The 17957-nt window shown below is 40.6% G+C and overlaps 1 protein-coding gene across 11 annotated transcripts in view; it reads right to left on the bottom strand.

Annotated features, from left to right (window-relative positions):
* Nucleotides 1-903: 903 nt before the first annotated feature.
* LOC139101204 (protein PALS1) overlaps nucleotides 904-17957 on the bottom strand; it is a 59744-nt gene continuing 42690 nt past the window's right edge. For 9 of the 11 annotated variants that reach the window (XM_070654182.1, XM_070654189.1, XM_070654188.1 and 6 more), the window contains 10 exons: nucleotides 11818-14611; nucleotides 10534-10707; nucleotides 7129-7351; nucleotides 6518-6753; nucleotides 5946-6273; nucleotides 5572-5780; nucleotides 4838-5037; nucleotides 4590-4762; nucleotides 4344-4508; nucleotides 904-4205 (listed from right to left, as the gene is read on the bottom strand). In XM_070654182.1, the coding sequence (XP_070510283.1) occupies nucleotides 3715-4205; nucleotides 4344-4508; nucleotides 4590-4762; nucleotides 4838-5037; nucleotides 5572-5780; nucleotides 5946-6273; nucleotides 6518-6753; nucleotides 7129-7351; nucleotides 10534-10707; nucleotides 11818-14611 (4993 nt within the window). In that variant the 3' untranslated portion in view covers nucleotides 904-3714. The remainder of the gene's footprint in view (nucleotides 4206-4343; nucleotides 4509-4589; nucleotides 4763-4837; nucleotides 5038-5571; nucleotides 5781-5945; nucleotides 6274-6517; nucleotides 6754-7128; nucleotides 7352-10533; nucleotides 10708-11817; nucleotides 14612-17957) is intronic. The other 2 variants (XM_070654192.1, XM_070654193.1) reach the window with 2 other exon arrangements.

The raw sequence follows: 17957 nt of genomic DNA, 5'->3' as shown, positions 1-17957 counted from the left end.
GCTATTTTCAGCATCGATCCATTTCCATCGGAGAAGAAACATGCGCGCGGCACACCACACCACCCACCACCCTCGGCGATGACAGCGACGGCGGCCGCCCGTAGAATCGACGGCACCTCCTCCCGAAGCTGTGGTACCACGGTCACAGGCGTCCAAAGGGTGAGGGGTTACAATCGCAGAATCGGCATTCCGAGGATCGCGATGTTAATCTCGGACCACGGAATCGTCCATCGGAACTCATTCTTTAATGACCATTTAACATAAAACATTAATTTGCTCGAATTTTAGGTTTATATTGATCGGCATATAATTAACCCTCTGATACTTTTATTTTACGTGGCTCGGGATGGCCTAAAAATAAATGCGATATATAGGACTCGTTAAATGGGTCGGAAATGTTCGTCGGGGATGTATGTAATTAATGTATCAGTAACAGAAAATTGTTGCTAGGCCGCGAAGACACTCTTTTGTAAGTAGATGCTACGCGATCGTAAGCCTTATTGGCAAAGTTACGTTTCACGAGCAAAATGCGTCCGCAGACGAGGTTAAGTCTATATCAAGGCACTGCTGTTCCTTAAGAAAAAAATTTGCAACTGGTAAATGCGATCATAATTATAATAAAATGCAATTATAATAATTATAGAAGGATGAAACTAAATTGACAAAGAGAAAAAAAAAAAAAATAGACAGGATTGTTAGGCTTGGTACGGAAGTATTACGAGACAATACTTCGTGATTGATGGTCAAATATCTTTTTTTTTTTTTCTTTTTCTTACGAACAAAAAGATTTTAACATGAATAGAGGTGGTAATGTTAACAATGAAAACAATATATTATTTTCTACAACCGAGGCTCTCTTTCGGGACATATACTCGAGGTTTGGTAACTTGAGACTCTCACCAATACATGTGAACATGTATATACGACGTATATACATTTGCATATATTTCTTCTTCATACATATATTTCTTCTCTTTGAAATTGTACGTTTATTTTACACGTGGAATTAATATATTTAATAATCATATGAATAATAATAATAATAACAATAATTATAAGAATAATAATGTACATACTTTCACCGTTGTCGTGTACGTAATCGTGACGGTAATCAGAATCATGCGTGTAATGATCATAATTGCGATGCGATTAGCACGGGTTTGTCAAACGAGAAATCGCCGTCGAAAAATTTGATTCGTTTCATTGATTTAATACAAATATGCATCCGGGTTGGCGGACACAACTTCTTATTCGTGTCAATTTCTTACGCAGGAGATTATACGTGAACAACTGTCAGCCATAATTACAAAACAACACATGCAATAACGATGATAATAATAATTCGAGTAATAAGAATTAAAAAAATAATAATGATGAATTTGAATAACTATCCTCCTCGTTTTTCGTTCCTCTCTCCCTTTCTCTTTCTCTGTCTCTCTCTCTCTTTCCCTTGCTTTCTTTTTTCTTTCTATACACAAGTGCACAATTATTTACATAATTAATATAATGACAAATTCTAAGGTGCCTCTTGAGCGCATTTTAAAACTTGGGTTCTGGAAGTATAATCCAGGATTATTTGGCACATCTCAGTTTCCTGCGTCCGTTCGCATGCGGTCTGATACTTGGCACGATATTAAACCGTCATGCATCGATTGGCTCTTAGAAGATCGATTTTTTTTAATAGCTAAAAATGGAGATAACGATTTATTTATTTATTTTTTGTTTTTTTTTGTTTTTTTTTTTTGTTTTTTTTTTCCACCGAAGACACATCTCTCTACGTCGCGCGAGCACTTTTACAACTTTTTCACATTGAATTTACTGCATCTATCATTTTTCTCTCTGGATCGACTAACATTACGGTTGATCTAATCACGACACAGTAGCCCACTCTATACGAACTGACGACACATCTTTGCCGAGGTTTACCGGAGCTCGTAGAATTATCGAAGGAAAGAAAAATTATAAATGTCACCACTCGATATGCAATATCGCTAAACGCAAGAATATTTCTGCAAAATGCACACCGCATTTACATTTGCCGAATAAATCCCAACAACGAATCACAACGATCTCTTTCTCTCTCTTTCGTTCTATCACTTTCACTCTCTCGTTCTACTACACATTTTTTTTTCTTTTCTATTTCAAAACAATTTCTATTTCGTAGCGATACAATAACACAGATAGACATCTTTTACTCTATTCGATTGCGTCGCGTAGTAATCGTTCCCTGTAAAAAAACACTCAGGAGAAACAATCGTTTTTTTTTTTTTATGCGAAATTTTCAAAAGCTTGCATACCGAACCACAGTCGAGCCTAAGTCTATTGCGTTTAACGAGTCTACGGGTTCGAAACACGAGTTTCTGCACTCTAAACAAACACGAAATCGTCTAGGGCGGTAAAACGTTAGCGAGTTCTGCCTTTATCGAGATCGGCAGACGTTTCCTCGTATGTCCAAAGGAACGCACGGTGTATCGTTATGCTTGTGGGATCGTCGTTTTAAAAACTTTTTTTTTTTATAACAACAGCCTCCGCTCGGTTAAAACGGCAGAATTACCAAAAATTTCTAACCGTAAATTCACGTGAAAAGCCTCGCGGCTCTCTATGATCGTACATAAAAATTTGATACATGTCGCGTGATGCATGATTGATTTACGATAACGTAACATAAATTTAAGTATATTACACAGGTTAATTCGTCTGTACGCGCTACAGTGATTGGTAGTTTATTAAAAAATCTGGATCAAAACTTCGGTGCCACTTATCAAAATTTATCAAAACGCCGTAATGCACAGATCATAGAAAATTGCACAGAATTTTCACGAGTCATCTGCGTTAGAAATTTTTCGCTTTTAGAAGACATCAGGTCAGGTACACTTCCTCACGTAGAACGGGCTAATTCGTAGAAAGAACAAAACGCTCGGCAGATGTGCTTTGGCGCACCGAGATAATTTTTTTTTTTTTTTTTTTGTATACTCGCGCAGCTATATAACAGTGTTAATCGCTTGTCAGTCATGAGAGTATAACCGTAATACCTCGAAACTCGACGTACGAATGCAATTCAGTCGAGATTTACTGCGGGATACCAAAGGCTAACCTGCAGCAACTTTGTTGGAAATTTAAGCGTAACTTAAATTTAAGTTTCCCAGCTGACTATCGTCTGCGATTTGATTATATATTCACTCAAATTCAAAACATCGTTGATGCAACCAAGCCTCGTAACGTTCCCTTCATCACAGTGATATATAAACACCAATTTTCATTTTTTTTCCTCCTTCTGTACCAAACGCAAGAATCTACGTCGAGGAATAGTCCGTCGTAGAGGTGTGAGAATTTTTATTTCAGAATATTTATTCTCTTCTATTTCTCTTTTTCTTTTCTCTTTTTAATGATCGCTTCCGATGACTCTCCATTATTTTCATGGCACCAAAGTACGACAACACACGCGGAAGACTCTGTCAGGCGAGTAGTATTTGCAATACAGTAACCAGGAAGATTTAAGATTTGCGTAAGAAACATAAAACTATGTAACAGGCACCTGTAGAAGAATCAGTTTTCCCAATTTCTCTCAGACTTGCTTGAATGAAGTCTTACTTGGAAAAATGCATGAAAGCATTTGTCTTGCAAACAGATACCGCGATACTGGCCTCCGATCACCGTTCTCACCGTTGAGTACAGAAACGCTTGTCTTAAGCGCGGCGATTAAGACCGCTTAAGTTACTGAACCCAGGACGCAGGCACCCACTGAGGTTCCCTCTCGAGTGAATTGATTTCCGCGAGAAGCTGATTATACGCCCGATCCGTATCGTTGTTGAGGATAAGCATGTCGAACAAATGGCCATATTTATCCTCCATCTCACGGGCCTTCTCGATTATATCCTTCAACTCTTCTTCCTTAAAGCTCTCGTTGTTCTTGATTCTCTTCTGCCTTAGTTTCTCGAGACTCGGAGGTGCAATAAACACAACATACGGTTTCAGATCCGAATTTCGCAAAATCTTTAAACTCTGGGGATGCAGGTTTAAGACACAGATTTTTCCGGAATTAACCACTGTCCTGATAGCCTCCACCGATGTACCGTAATACGCTTTTTCGTACTCGCCGTGCTCGACGAACTTCCGACAGAGAATATCAGATTCAAACTGAGCACGAGAAATGAAATGATAGTCCTGTCCATCGACCTCGGAGTCTTTCTTTGGACGACTTGTATCTAGAAATCGGAAAACGATGTATTCATTTAAAATATTTTTATAAAAAATAATAAAAATAATAAATATTTAAATTAAATTAAAAATATAAAAAAATTAATCAGTTAATAGAAAATAAGTTCATAGAAAATAATATTTACGAGGAATTGCTGCGGCAAAACGTTCGCTGTCTTGCATTAATCTCTGCCTGAGTTCGTGTCGTCCAATGTTAGGTGGTCCGATGAGTACAATTGGCCTTTTATGGTTTGCACGAGGATAGTATAAAGCGACTTCCTCATACGTTAACACTTCTTCGCTATCGTAATCTACATGAAAATGTTACATCTATAAATAGTCTCTAACAATCTATAATTTACATTAAGTCAGTCAGTTTAGGCTTTACATACCATCTATGGCAGTTGTCGCGTAAAGTGGATACCCATCGTCATTAAAGTTTCCACCAAACTTATTTCGTTTTTTCTTCTTTGGATTTTTTCTCGCACACAATAGTGTGCTGGATTTTTTTGAGCCTCGCACCGTCGATTTGTCGCCTGCTATCGTCTGCTTCATGGATTCTCGTCTACATAAATTAAACAAGAATGTATAATGCGTTTTAATCGGATATTGACTAGTTTCTCAATTATATAAAACTCACTGATGTTGAAACGCTCTACTGGGTATTAGACCAGCTAGTGTCTGATCCTCTTCGCCTTCCCGGTATGCTTGCCACCAATTAGGATCCTCTTGGGAAATTACGTGAAGCACATCGCCTTTTTGAAAACTTACACCCAATTCTCTACATGGTATGTACGGATCTTCTTCGGGATCGTAATCGAAATGCGCTCGTATATGTATCTAGATGCAAACAGTAAAAGCTTTATAGTCACAAATGTCTCCTTATACCTACGTTATATTTGCGCAATAAAAGCGGAATAGCTGTTGTCTATTAGCGTCCATCTATAGATAATTCTATACATGTAGTCTGCAAGTATCAATGCTGCGTTGTTTAGATAAAAGAACAAACGTCATAATGCGCACTGCCGTACGTGACATTCGCTATTGAACGTTTGTGTACGTTAGCACAGTCAATGCAAGTGCACTCAACGAACTTCAATTAAGCGGATGGCGCAGACTTAAATGATATTGATTTTCCCGAACTACAGATGTTAAAATCGTACAAAGACGCATACAAAAGCAAATGTAAAACGACCAGTTGTATCTTGGAAGTTAAAGGACAAATGTTTTCTGTTTGACATTTGCCCTTTTACCTCCAACGTCACCGCCGCAATATTGGTCGTTCTAGTTTCAAGATCCGCAGATACGACGGTCCACATTTCTAATATAAGGATGTGCTAAATATATCAAGATATGTGCTGTATATGACTGTACCTGTGTCGTGTCTTCTCTCCTTAAATTATTTCTGTGACTCGTTGGTGCCGGAAGCACCAAGAACGTGAGACTACCCTGCATGCCAGCTAGAATGTCGCAGACTTCATTCACGGTTTTGCCGCGCATTTCTACTCCGTTCACCTCGAGAACCTCGTCACCCTCATGCAAGAGTCCCGACTTATCTGCCGCACCGCCACGAACGACACGCCCTAGTAAAACAGATTAATTGTAAATTTACGTCTCATAAAACTGAGCACCTTAAATAATAAATATATAGCGAATCGTCTGCTATATTTTTTAGCAGAGGATATGACAAGTAATGATATAATGAAGGATACGATGCAGAATGATTAAGTACAATAGTATATGATTACCTATGATTACCGCGTCTCCTTCGTTTCTAACGGTAGCACCCAGAGGCTCGTTCGTTTTTTCAATTCGAATGATTTTAATGTTATCGACCATTCGGGAATCTTTCCAACTAGAAGTCGGACTAGGCGGACCACTGGGTGGCGAGGACGACGGACTCTTTTTTTGTAAGCCTTCCACGTATGAGACGATAGAGTCGTGCGCTAGAAGTAAAGCTTCCATGTCGTAACTTGTTAGAATACTCGTTAACTCTTCCACGGCGGCTATTGTTTCTGCTCCGCCAACACCTGTTGCGGTTGACGACGATTGCCATTTTTCAAGGATATCTACACACTGGAACATCACATCAGGATATCAAAATTATGATATATGTCACAAAGTTAATAACAACAATGTCTTTAATACGCAGGAATTTTCTCTGCAGATATATTAAACGATTCAAATATGAGGCATTTCGAGCCTCATATGAGAATATACGTTTTAATATTTAATAAAACTCGTTGGATTAAAATATCCGTTTTAATTGAATTTAATTAAAAATAATCCTCTTCGTAAATATGCTAACAATTCTACGTACGTCCCGCGCTAAACTCGATGCATCGTCGGCATGATGTTTGTATATCTTGCTAGCTCTCAACCGATTTTTTAAAGTGTGACGAGTCTGCAAGGCGGACGCAAATCGATTCTGCACCAAAAGTGTCCGGACTGCCTCGAGCTCGGCTTCAACACCTGGACCCGAGATACCGAGAGCACCTGAAATATTCCGCAGTTGCAGCTGCAGCCTCTCCAGCGTAGCAACGACCTCGCCGTACGCTGAAATATGAAAGGTATACTTGTTAGAAACTTCCTTGTGGAATCCCGTGCCGCAGCACCCGCTGTTTATTTACGCTACGCAGGCAGGTAGTGAAGGAAGGACGAGGAATTACATTTAGTAGCATCCAATTTTCAGCAACTTTTAGAATTTTTTTAATATCACTCTCATGTTTGTAAATTTACGAAATTAAATATCGTTTAATGCAAATGAAATCCAGTAGATACTAAAAGAAAACGCAATATAAAATTGAAAAACAAATTAAATAACAACGTTAAATTAAAATAAAAATTGCATCTTGTGAAATTTTTCAAGCCGAGTTTATTACTTTTTTTTTTTTACGACTCTGCGAAAAAATAAAATGGGAAATGGCTTACTGAGAGGCCTAGGGGGTTCCTCCACTTCTTGAACTGAATTAGGAGTGCCGTGCGGGACTTGACTGATGGCGGTGGTCACCTCGTCCTGTGCGTAAGCGAGATTTTCCTGGCCACTAAGGCTCGTCGCGTGGCTCTCCAAAGCTTGAAGCTTTTTAGAGCCACGGAGAGAACGGCTGAGCATTTCCTGCCTCTCCTCCTCATCTTTCCGCTTTCGTAACTGCTCCTGTAAATGCGATAAATGAATTATTGATTTTTCTTTACAAGATGTAGAAAAATCTTTATAAAAATTTATATTACACAGCAGAATTAAACTATTCGCATATATTTCAGAGACCGTTCAAGATAACTAAACTCACAATGCATTTTAAACGCCATCACAAGATTAAAAAAGAATTTCTATCGGATTAAATTTGATGCATTTTTTTACTAATCCATATAATATTTATCTGCGGCTTACAAATATACATTACAAGACACGACATTTAATTTCAAAAATATATTTTTATTCACAAAATTGATTCCCTCGTCCTGAAAAAGTCTTACCTTATTGAGAGTTATTGAAAGAACTGTCACAATTAAGCCGATTATGCAAGACTGCGAAATAATTGCTGCACATGCAGTTGTATGTGACGAGTGTCGCAAATACATTCGCTGTTAAGTTTATAGGCCATTCGATGCAACATGACGAAAAATAAGAAGGCTTCGAATAACATCAAACTCGAGGATTTGTAATTAATAAAAAAAAATTAATTATTTTAAGTAAAATATGTCCTAATGCAAGAGTCTCTCATTACTTCGCAAATAACTCGCTAACTTTATAAAATTAAATAGCAAATATTTATTAAATTACCTTTCAAAATGTATGTATCGCATATAAATGCATTAATTAAACGGAAATTTCAAGTAGCCTTTTAATCGTAATATACAAGTTTCACGTCATTTTTGAAGTATGCAATAATACATATTTAACAAAATCTGATTGTAGTACGTTTCCATCTTTCTGACGATTATTCACGATCAAATTGGACTAATTTATCATGATATCGGCCGTGTTATTCCGTGATTAGTTTTCTACGCCCACTGGTGTTGGTTGATAAACTCGTTGTTAGTCAGCCGTTGCATTTTACTGTTGTAAAATTGCGACGCGATAAAGAATGTTTATCTGCAATGCCGCGGCAGCCGGCGGCAGAAGCTACAACTTGTAATTTTCATTTATATAACGAGCATCACGTTTTGCCACACGATGCTACGCAGAAGGATAGGAATATCTCGGTGAAGCCCTGCTTGCCGTGACGATAAACGTAGGGTTTCCCGTAGAACTCAAGCTTACATACAGGTCTGTACAAACGTGCTTAGACGTTACCAACGATTAACATGGAGCACATTAAGTCTAATGTGTCAACGTAAAGGAAAACTGATTATGACAATAAAATGAATTCCGGGAAAAACATTATTTTCGCTTACGTAAGTATGAACGATCTGTGAAAAAAATAAAAAAAAAACGTGGTACACCTATAAACTGTTTTAACCGTGGTTTTATCTGGAAAATTAATTAAAATTAATTAAAAAAAAAAAAAAAAACGTGATATAATAATAGATGTAAAATTTAATTGATGACGGAAACTAATACTTTATGTCACATATGGGAGTTTTAAGGATTCTTGTTCGACAGCGTATAGTCCTCGAAATATCAAAACGTAAATTAAAAAGAAATAAATTGGTTATTCCAGTCGACACATCGCGATTAATAAGTTCATAGAAAAGCGAGTAAAATAAAATAGGATGAATTTAGGGTTCCTGCTGTAATATATCTCGGGATATTAGAGCGGCGAACCGAATTGAACGTCTGAAATGGATTCCCCGTCTGCTTGGGGCAGATCAAGAAACTGAGGTCAGGAAAGCGGGAGCCATACAACGTAAGAAAAAAAAAAAAATGGGAAAAAAAAGAAAGAAAGAAAGAACGGAGCCGAAGCAGCGAGCTTACGAGTCACCCTACGTCTACACCTATCGAAAACTCCGTAACGCTACACTTGAGCGTGTAATCTTAGACTATTGCGGGGGTTCTTTACATTCCAGACCACACTTGACTTAAGGCAGGTAAGAGCGATGGTGTGAGGATTCCATAAGATAAACACACTCACGCGGCTCCGGCGACGCCAGTCACGCAAGGGGTTCTGGCATTTCTCACACTTAAAGATACCGAGATTGTATGAATTTCAAGCGCGCCGCACTCGGTTTACGAGCACATCCAGATCTCCTCCGAGTCCCTTCGATTTTTCTCGATAGATCCCTCCCCCGATTTTCAACCGCTCGATAAAACAAAGTTCCTTTAAGTGCGAAAAGAAGGATTCTTCTGCTTTTATTTTACTTTCCGAGCCGCGACAAATTTTTTTTAACAAGCAAACCTCGGATGCTGGACGCCACGTGTATTCCGTACGTCAAACGCGCTCCGGGAGGAAATCAGACGAAAAACTTTCCTCGCCCGTCGGTCGATCGTTTAATAATTTTCGAACACTCGTTAGCGCGCTCGGTTAACATTACCTAATTAATTTCCGCTCGCGCAAGGTCGCGTCGCAATTCATTTATCAATCGAACATCTGGGTACGGGGAATTCGGGCCGCGCTCCGGTAATAACCATTGTCCCCGGCTCGCAATTTCCTGCGCAAATGCTCACGTGAGCAGCAAGTTGCACGTCCTCTTAAATAACGATCCGTCACTCGCCGCCTCCGTATCGTTACGCAATATAATCTACCTCACGTTATTCTCACGGTTAAAAGCCGCCCGCAGAATTCCTGAGCCCATTAGCGACTTAATCCGATCATGGGGCGTAAAATCGCGAATTTCGACGAAGGCAAGAAGAGTAGCGCCGTTTTATCACGGTGACGAAACGTCGCCGGAAGTCCCGCGTTGGTTTACGAGTCGGTGATATTACGCGCTCGACTCTTCTTCAATATGCAAATCCCGCGAGCCTTTTTATACGAACGCTCATCGCGCTGGGCAGCAAAACTGTGATAATTGCCCTTCAGAATTTCGCTGGACATAATCTAAAAAATTTCCCTTCACGACACATGCGGTCTCGACGATTAATAACGTTACAAAAAGCGAAATGTATCCGTGCGTCGGTTTCAGACAATTTGCGAATCAAGGGTGTTCTCGCAGTGGGCGTGATCGCGAGTTTAACAGTTTATCCGACATTTCGAATGTATTTAGGTGCACGTGTAGCTTCAGTTACTTTCCTTTTTTTTTTTTTTTTTTTTATGTCAGTACTTACATTCCTGCACGTTCTCCGAAATTCGACGCGGGATCGGTGGCTCGCGCCTCTCTTCGAATACTTATCATGCGTGCTTACGTGACTCAACGTAATCGGGGGTGCGAGAGAGTGCCGGACACATCTTCATTTCTTACCTGATACTTCCTGATCGAGTGGAGTTGCTGCTGCGTCGGTTCGGCGTTGGCGTTATCGCTCGTCTCGACATTATTGTTCTGCGTGGATAGGCGCAGATTGTCTTTCGGCGGTCTGGCGGGTGCTCTCTTCTGGTCGCGCGGCGGGATTGCGGGCTTGACTCCGTTGAGACCGGCCTAGAAATCCATTCCGAAACAGCTCATATTAATGGCCCCACGTGCCCGATGTTGCGCTAACTACTTCGTCAAAAAATTCCCCAATTCTTTTCGCATTCCGTTCCGCTCTTCGATCGTCTACCTCGAGACAAACTATTCGTACACTTTGGCCGAAGAGGCTTCGTCGAACGGCAACTTTTTTTTTTACGGCGGAAGAACAAGAAAGAGAAAAAAAAAAAGCTGACGCATAGATAAGACAGGGAAAGAATAGGGAGCAAAAGCGAGAATGCGTGCAGAAAGCATGTCGAAAGCGAGATTACAAAACGGAAGTAAAATGCTGAATGACTCAGTGATTCACCGAAAGATTTTCAATCGAAAGCGATAACGCAGCTGATAACGATATATTTAGTAACGTCGAATTTATATCAGATTTTGTTTACTAAAGGCGGAATTCCGCGTTGATTTGAAATTCTTTTGGTAGCAAATTTATCGTTCACGCGCTTCTATTTCAAGATAGGCTAATGAAAATAAATATATATATATATATATATATATATATATATGTATAATTTATGATTACGAGGATATTTCCCAATATCATTAAATCAACGGGCATTTTACTTGGTAAGTTTTGTTGCGCAGCTTGTGGTTACTTATGCCGGTGATGATCTCATGTTAGATATTTTACATTCCTCTACGCATGCTTCCCATTTTACGTCTCCAATCGAACGGCAGTCTCTGCACATTTCATCCTTGTAGCAAGTGCTACGACTTTAATCAAAATAAAAAATTTATTTCGTTAAAAAAGTTATTAAATTTGCAACTTAAAGATTATTCGTATATTAACGTAATATCGCGCCTTCGTTATTTATTTTAATCACCGAGTAAAAAATTACCGCGGCAAGGAGAAACTGCTCTGCGGTTTCAAAGAGTATCTCCTCGCAGATAAATCGCGACCTTTAGTATCGAGGAGTACTAGAACGATGATGAATTTAATCAAGTAATTCAAGGGACAATTCGACTACAAAGTTACTTTGCTAGACATGCAAATTTCGAAAGTGCAAGGACGCCATTCGAATAACTCGGCAGGCGAAAGTTTCCAAACTTGAGGCCAAGTCCATTGTGGTTTACCTGAAGCTCGTGAGCGTCGACGTGCGATTTGAACGAGCGATTCTTCAACGGATGCGTCAGTGGCTTTGGTGCGCTCTCCTTCGCATGTTCGTAAGAAAGTCCGTCGTGTAAGTCGTCTGTCGGATGATCAGTTCCGCCTCGCTCGGCGACGAGCCGCGGTCGACGAGACGAGAATCGGACAAAATTTGAAAGCGAAAAGGACCTTCTTATAATTGCCGAGCGCCAATTAGCATACCGAAGATCGGACGTGCTTTTCCAACCGACGTGAAATTTCACGGCGCCGCTGGGCGACGCAGACTGACCGTCAAACAATTTTGAACGTCCGTATTCGAAAGACAGTCTGGAGTTCTTTCGATTTTGCGTTCTCGGCAAATCGTCGAGAGACCGGAAGCTGTTACGCCGTACTTTTCCTCGCGGACAAACGTTGTCAGAAAAATGCTTATCGAGCAAACGATTAGTAGTATTGTTCGCGGAGAATTCGCGCAAGAAATTTCGAGAATTTTGATTTGTCTCCTGAATAGATTGGTCGTCGTTCGCGAGCTTTTTCAACAACGCGTTCTCTTCGAAGAACAAATTAATTTCCTTCAGACAATCGGTATAAGTTACCTCGTCGGTTTTCTCAAAATTAACGAGATTTTCGACAAATTTCATGGAGACCGTAGTTTTATCCTGGAAACCGGAGAGGTCGTTCAAGCATAGAAAATCGTTAGTTGCTTTCGGAAAAGAGGAAGAATATATTTTATTATTTCTAGCTTTATCGGGGAGGCTCCTTTTTTGCCAATTTTTAAGAAAGTTTTCCTCTCCGACGGAGGATAATAGACACTCCTTGTTCTCCGTGAAACTTCGATTCGAAAAACTACCGCGGTGAGCGTCCTCGAAGCAAGGATTTTTGATTCCCCAGTTCTGGAAGAACTCTCCGTCTTCTTTGTGAAACGAGCTCCGCGTTAACAAAAGCTCGTTCGAGTTTTCAGTGTTGGTGACGAACGACTGCAAAACAGGCTCGTTCGAGTTAGTCGGTGTGTCAAAGCATTGCGTGCTGTAAGTGTTAAGCGAGTCGCCATGCCCGTGGTGCAGGATAGATTGTAAGCTGTCGCATATCAAGCTCTTGACTTTGGTCCTTACCTTCTTCAAGCTGTGCTTATGGTCTATCGAGCGCGCGACCGCGGTCTCTCTAGCACTATCGTCCGCACTAGACAGCGTCGTGAAGCTATTATCGTTCGGGAAGAGGCGAGGGGAGGCTACGAGCGTGGTGGTCGTAGTCGTCGTGGTCGCAGCGCACGAACTTCCCTCGTTAGCGACGCCCGCGCGATTGCGCTTCGGCTCGAGGGTGTTGTGCTTGCTGCTGCCAGGGGTTTTATTCGGCGGCGGATATATCGGATGGCACTTGGTGACCGGCACAAAGTCTGGCGGACAGTCGACGGCCACCTCGCGATAAGGCTTTCTGCCCACCACGAGGAAGCTGCGTTCCACGTTATTCTCGAGATCACCAGAGGCCTCGCTCCTCAGCGTGGAATAGCCGCTGGAGATCTGCTGGTGCCGCTTCTTCTTTGGCCGCTGCCGGGACGAGGAGGAGGAGGAGGAAAGGTTACTCAGCTCGATACCGAGGAGATCATCGGTCGAGCTGGCCCGAATTAATTCCTCGATGTCAAGACTGCGCGTTTTCGCCTTCAATTTAACCCGCTCGTCGTTCGTACGACGTTTCGCCGGATTTTTGGCGGACTTGTTCGCCGTCTCGATCTCAGAGAGCTCCGTCTGCTGATCTTTGACGCGGACAGGCGATAAATTATCTTGCTCCTGCGAAGTCCTCGGGATGGGAGATTGTTCGTCAATTAATCTGGTCAAGTCTGACATTTCGTCGGAACGCAGTAGCCCTTGCAAGTCCGTCAGGCCGTAGGCCGGATTGTCGAAGGAAGTCGTGTCTCGAGTACGGCCAAATAGCGGGGCTACCTTGATGTCGGGCACCACCGATCTGCACGGAGAGCCCAAGTCTATCCTTCGAACGTCATAGGTCGGAGAGTCCTTGTGATTTTTGCTGTGTCTGAGCATCAGGCTGGTGTCGAGAGGAGCGGTGCTGTCCGATCTACCCGACGAGCTTCTCGGGCTCGCAGAATCGTCGCTGCACGTCTTCAGCATGGTGGGGTAATCCTCCTTGGCAAAGGGATAGTCGTCTTCGATATCGACGCTGGATTCCTTTTGCCCGCCCGCGTCCTCGTTAACGTTCGCGTACACCTCGAAAGCTTTGAAAGTGCTCCTCAAGTCCGACGAATCGGTCATAATTGGACTGTCGCGATATTTATCGAGCCCCAGGTTCTTCGCGGTGGCTTTTACTTTCTCCTCCTCGTCCTTGATGTTCAGTTCGATCTTTAATATAGACGGCTGATGACCGTTGAACGTTTTGGCCGCCGCGTCGGTGACGTCGTGAGCGCGATCGTTCGATACGAGTCTAGCGCGTCCGTCCGCGATGGTGCGAGACTTAAGGGTTTCGTTTTTAAGGTTTAAGGAGAGGTCGAGGTCGCTAGCGCTACGGGGACGATGCTGTAGCCCGTTCCTATAATTGGAAGAGCAGTTCTTTACCTTGTTAGGATAGGCCTTCTGTAGAAGGGTGTCGGGCACATCAACAGGTAGCTCCCGATGATGGCCCAGGGCGCCAGGGGCCCACATCTCATCGGGCCCCAGTCCCTCCTGCGGCTTCTTCGCGTCGCGCGAGCTACTGTTGTTGTTCTCTTGCAGCTGCAATTGCTGCTGCTGTTGAGAGTGTATGTCCGTAACGCCACTACCGCTACGCCTTCGGGACCTAAAACGAGAAAGAAGACCTTTCATTAATGTCACTATTAACAGATTATTAAAATATTCAAAATTGAAATTACGAATATTTATTCGAGACAAGTTTTAAAACCATAAAAAATTTTAATTGTTCATAAATTTTTATGTTGCAATATATAAATAAATAAATAAATAAATAATGTATTTGAAAACATGTATTTTAATCGCGTATTTTTATCAGCATTATTATATCGTGTTACAAAAATTCAAAGTGTAATGTCTGATAAATAGATACTTAACGCTTGATCTTTAGTACGATACACGTTCGACAGAATAAGTACCGAGTAATTGTAATCCTTTTCTTACGGGACGAAGAAAACTAAGTGAAGGATAACTAGTTATTGGTACACATTTCTTACACGCAATCTAGGCGAAGTAAATTGGCGGCTGTTAGGTACATAAAATAGTACGTCGCAATATTATGCATTTGCGGTTAATTAGGTATCTTTAAGGCGTAAACCAACTCGATGTCGAAGCACCTGCGACAACGTATCATTAAGAGAGGTCATGCTCGTGATAAAAAGACACGTACATGGGAAACGATAGAGTAACCTCATTTTGATAACCATTATTCAATGGGAAATAATAGATGCAGTGAAATAAATTAATAGCGATCAACTTATGTATTCGAAATTTTTTGAAAAACCACTGTGGCACAATTGCGAAAAATCGTGCAAATTATCTTTCACCGAAAGAAAAAGATCCATTTATCTCGGCAGTACATCTTTTCCCAGTCTCTTTTCTTTTCCTCCCTAAAATATTCCCTTCTTCCACATTTTTAGATTTCGCGGAACGTGACGGTGTTCACGTGGAAATAAATTCAGCCGTTATATATCACATGACTCTCGATAGTGCATGTTACATGATGTTCTCAAGCGAATGTAGAATCTCCCGGTCGTTCGGTCGTACGAAAAGTCTCTGGGACATGTACGCGGCAGCAGACCGGAAAGAAACTTTCGATACGATAAATCCAAAATATATGTATTACTGCTTGTCACTCGTCATTTTATCACGCTCGAGAAAAAGTCCGCGATAGTTATTCTTCGTTATAAAACTGTTCCAAGTAGAGTAACTCGGAAGATCCGCATTAAGGATCCTCGACAAATCATTTGCAATGGCAAAATATGTGATTTCTTTTACAATGATTAAATTTTTACGAGCCTTGAGAAATCTGCCGTAACTCAATTGTGCTGCATTAAATTTAAATACTCGGAAATCTTACAGACATGTAATACGTTTTGATTTATCGATCCGCAATTTTTATTTATGTCAACTAAATGAAATGTCAGAACGCGCCCTTTTTTTCCCCAATAAATAAATAAATTGAATATACGAGCGCACGGACCCGGAAAACATATATCGGTAATGAAAAAAACGGCTGCACGCAATCGTGTATCATTTTTCAAAAATAAATATTCATAATCCCTCTTGCACCATTGTTTCACAATATTTGATTGTGAATGCTAAAATTGTTGTGAAAAGGGATGATGAGCTTTCATCGAAACGCTCTCTACGAATTTAAATTCATCGAGAAATCTGCATTTTTTTCCCCCCCATAACCCGATGGCGGCTATTAATGCCCGATGCAATAATTTTCATTTACGCGTACGCGTTTGTGTTCCACGGCACAACGCAAGATATCGGAAATTAGATTTACGCGACAAAGACCGTCCGTCTATGGAGGACCAATAGGCCTTTTTGTGGATCTGATTACATTGTAGGGACGTAAAGCATTCAACACAAGAACGCCATTACACTCGTTTGGCCCTTACGCAAATACGACGGGCTCATACAGCAAATGATAAAGAAGGAGACAATGGAAATCACGGACAAAGGCGATAGGAAATACGGTACCGCGATCCAATATATGCTCGAATATAAACGAGACCCTCCGTTTTTGGTGGCGTCTTGTGCAATGTGCTTAATAAAATCTTTCGAATTCCTGTGATCTAAAATATAAGCCGGCACACGTCGCGTTTTTCCGCATTTAATAAATACAGAATTCGTTTCACGTTTTCCACTCAGTGTAACGTATAAAAATATCTAATCGATAAAGAAATAATTTTTAAACTACAAATTATATTTTATTAAATAATAATAAAAGGCAAAACGTTTCCACAAGATTTTTCTTTTCGCATCTTTTATTATTTTTTTTTTACAATATAATTATGGGAATAGTATAGAATGAAAAGCAGGGACTGGGTATTGTAAGAAACGTCGCGGATACTTTCCAATAGCCGATCTTTAACATGTAAGCATAGTCGGTGCCGCGTGCATCTGTTCCACGTGCAACCCGTAATGGAAAACGTGAGCAGGTCAGCGTGATCACCGTCTGCGAAACTACGTCTAAACTGGTCGACCTGTCGGTGCTTTTAAGAGGGATTGCCTTTCTTAAAGGGCAGGCCCGGTATGAGAATGCGTTTCCAAGAAAACGGACTCGACGAGGTCAGACCGACCTCGAACGGAGGCTACTAGAAATTTTTCAGAAAAAAAAAAAAAAAAATGCGAGCGTCCTTTAACTCGAGCCGACAAGGAGATATCCAAAACGGCATACACGGATTTTAAAATTTCGCCATTTAAAGTTTACCATCTACGCAACACGTCATGTTTAAGAAGTAAAAAAGACAGATTCATTATCGAAAGTTTCAACGAATAAATAGATAAATAAATTTATCATTAAAAATGATGAGCAAAAAGTCACAGAATACGTGACTAATAAAGAAATTGTACATGTGTGAGAAATTAGAAAGACTTCTCTGAGTACCTTCTTTCGCGCGAAAGGCTGATAATCTGATAATCAGAAAATGATACTTTTTGCTTTATTCACAATAACAGTCAGAGCGAAAAGCGTTTCCGACGTAGTCCGGAGTGGATTCCGCGTTACGCGCATCGCGAATATAACGAGGGAATAAAAAACGATAGAAATGTATATCGCATTCATAGTAATTTAAGATGATCAGCTATAAAGGTAAATTGATGATAACGATAATAATCTAACTTGCACAGGCTTTCATCCGTGAGTTAACTAAAAGCTAAATTGACTCATAAAAGCCATATTGCAGCATTACACCGATAATATCTATATGATGCAATCGAAAATAATAACATAGCCTGTAATTAAATTTTTATCAACGTGATATACTTTCTCGCTATTCATCCACGCATTCGGAGCAATTCTCACCAAAATTTAATTGCACCGTTTCTTCGGCAAGTTCATTCAAAATATACAGATAAAAAAAAATATATATACTTACATAAATTTTATTTTATAAACCCTTCAATTATACGCGAAATGCAATAGTCATTTCAAAAGTCAT

This window comes from Cardiocondyla obscurior, linkage group LG03 (genome assembly GCF_019399895.1).
Source record: "Cardiocondyla obscurior isolate alpha-2009 linkage group LG03, Cobs3.1, whole genome shotgun sequence".
NCBI lineage: Eukaryota > Metazoa > Arthropoda > Insecta > Hymenoptera > Formicidae > Cardiocondyla > Cardiocondyla obscurior.
Note: the sequence above shows the minus strand (reverse complement) of the source record. Positions and strands in the feature narration are given on the sequence as shown.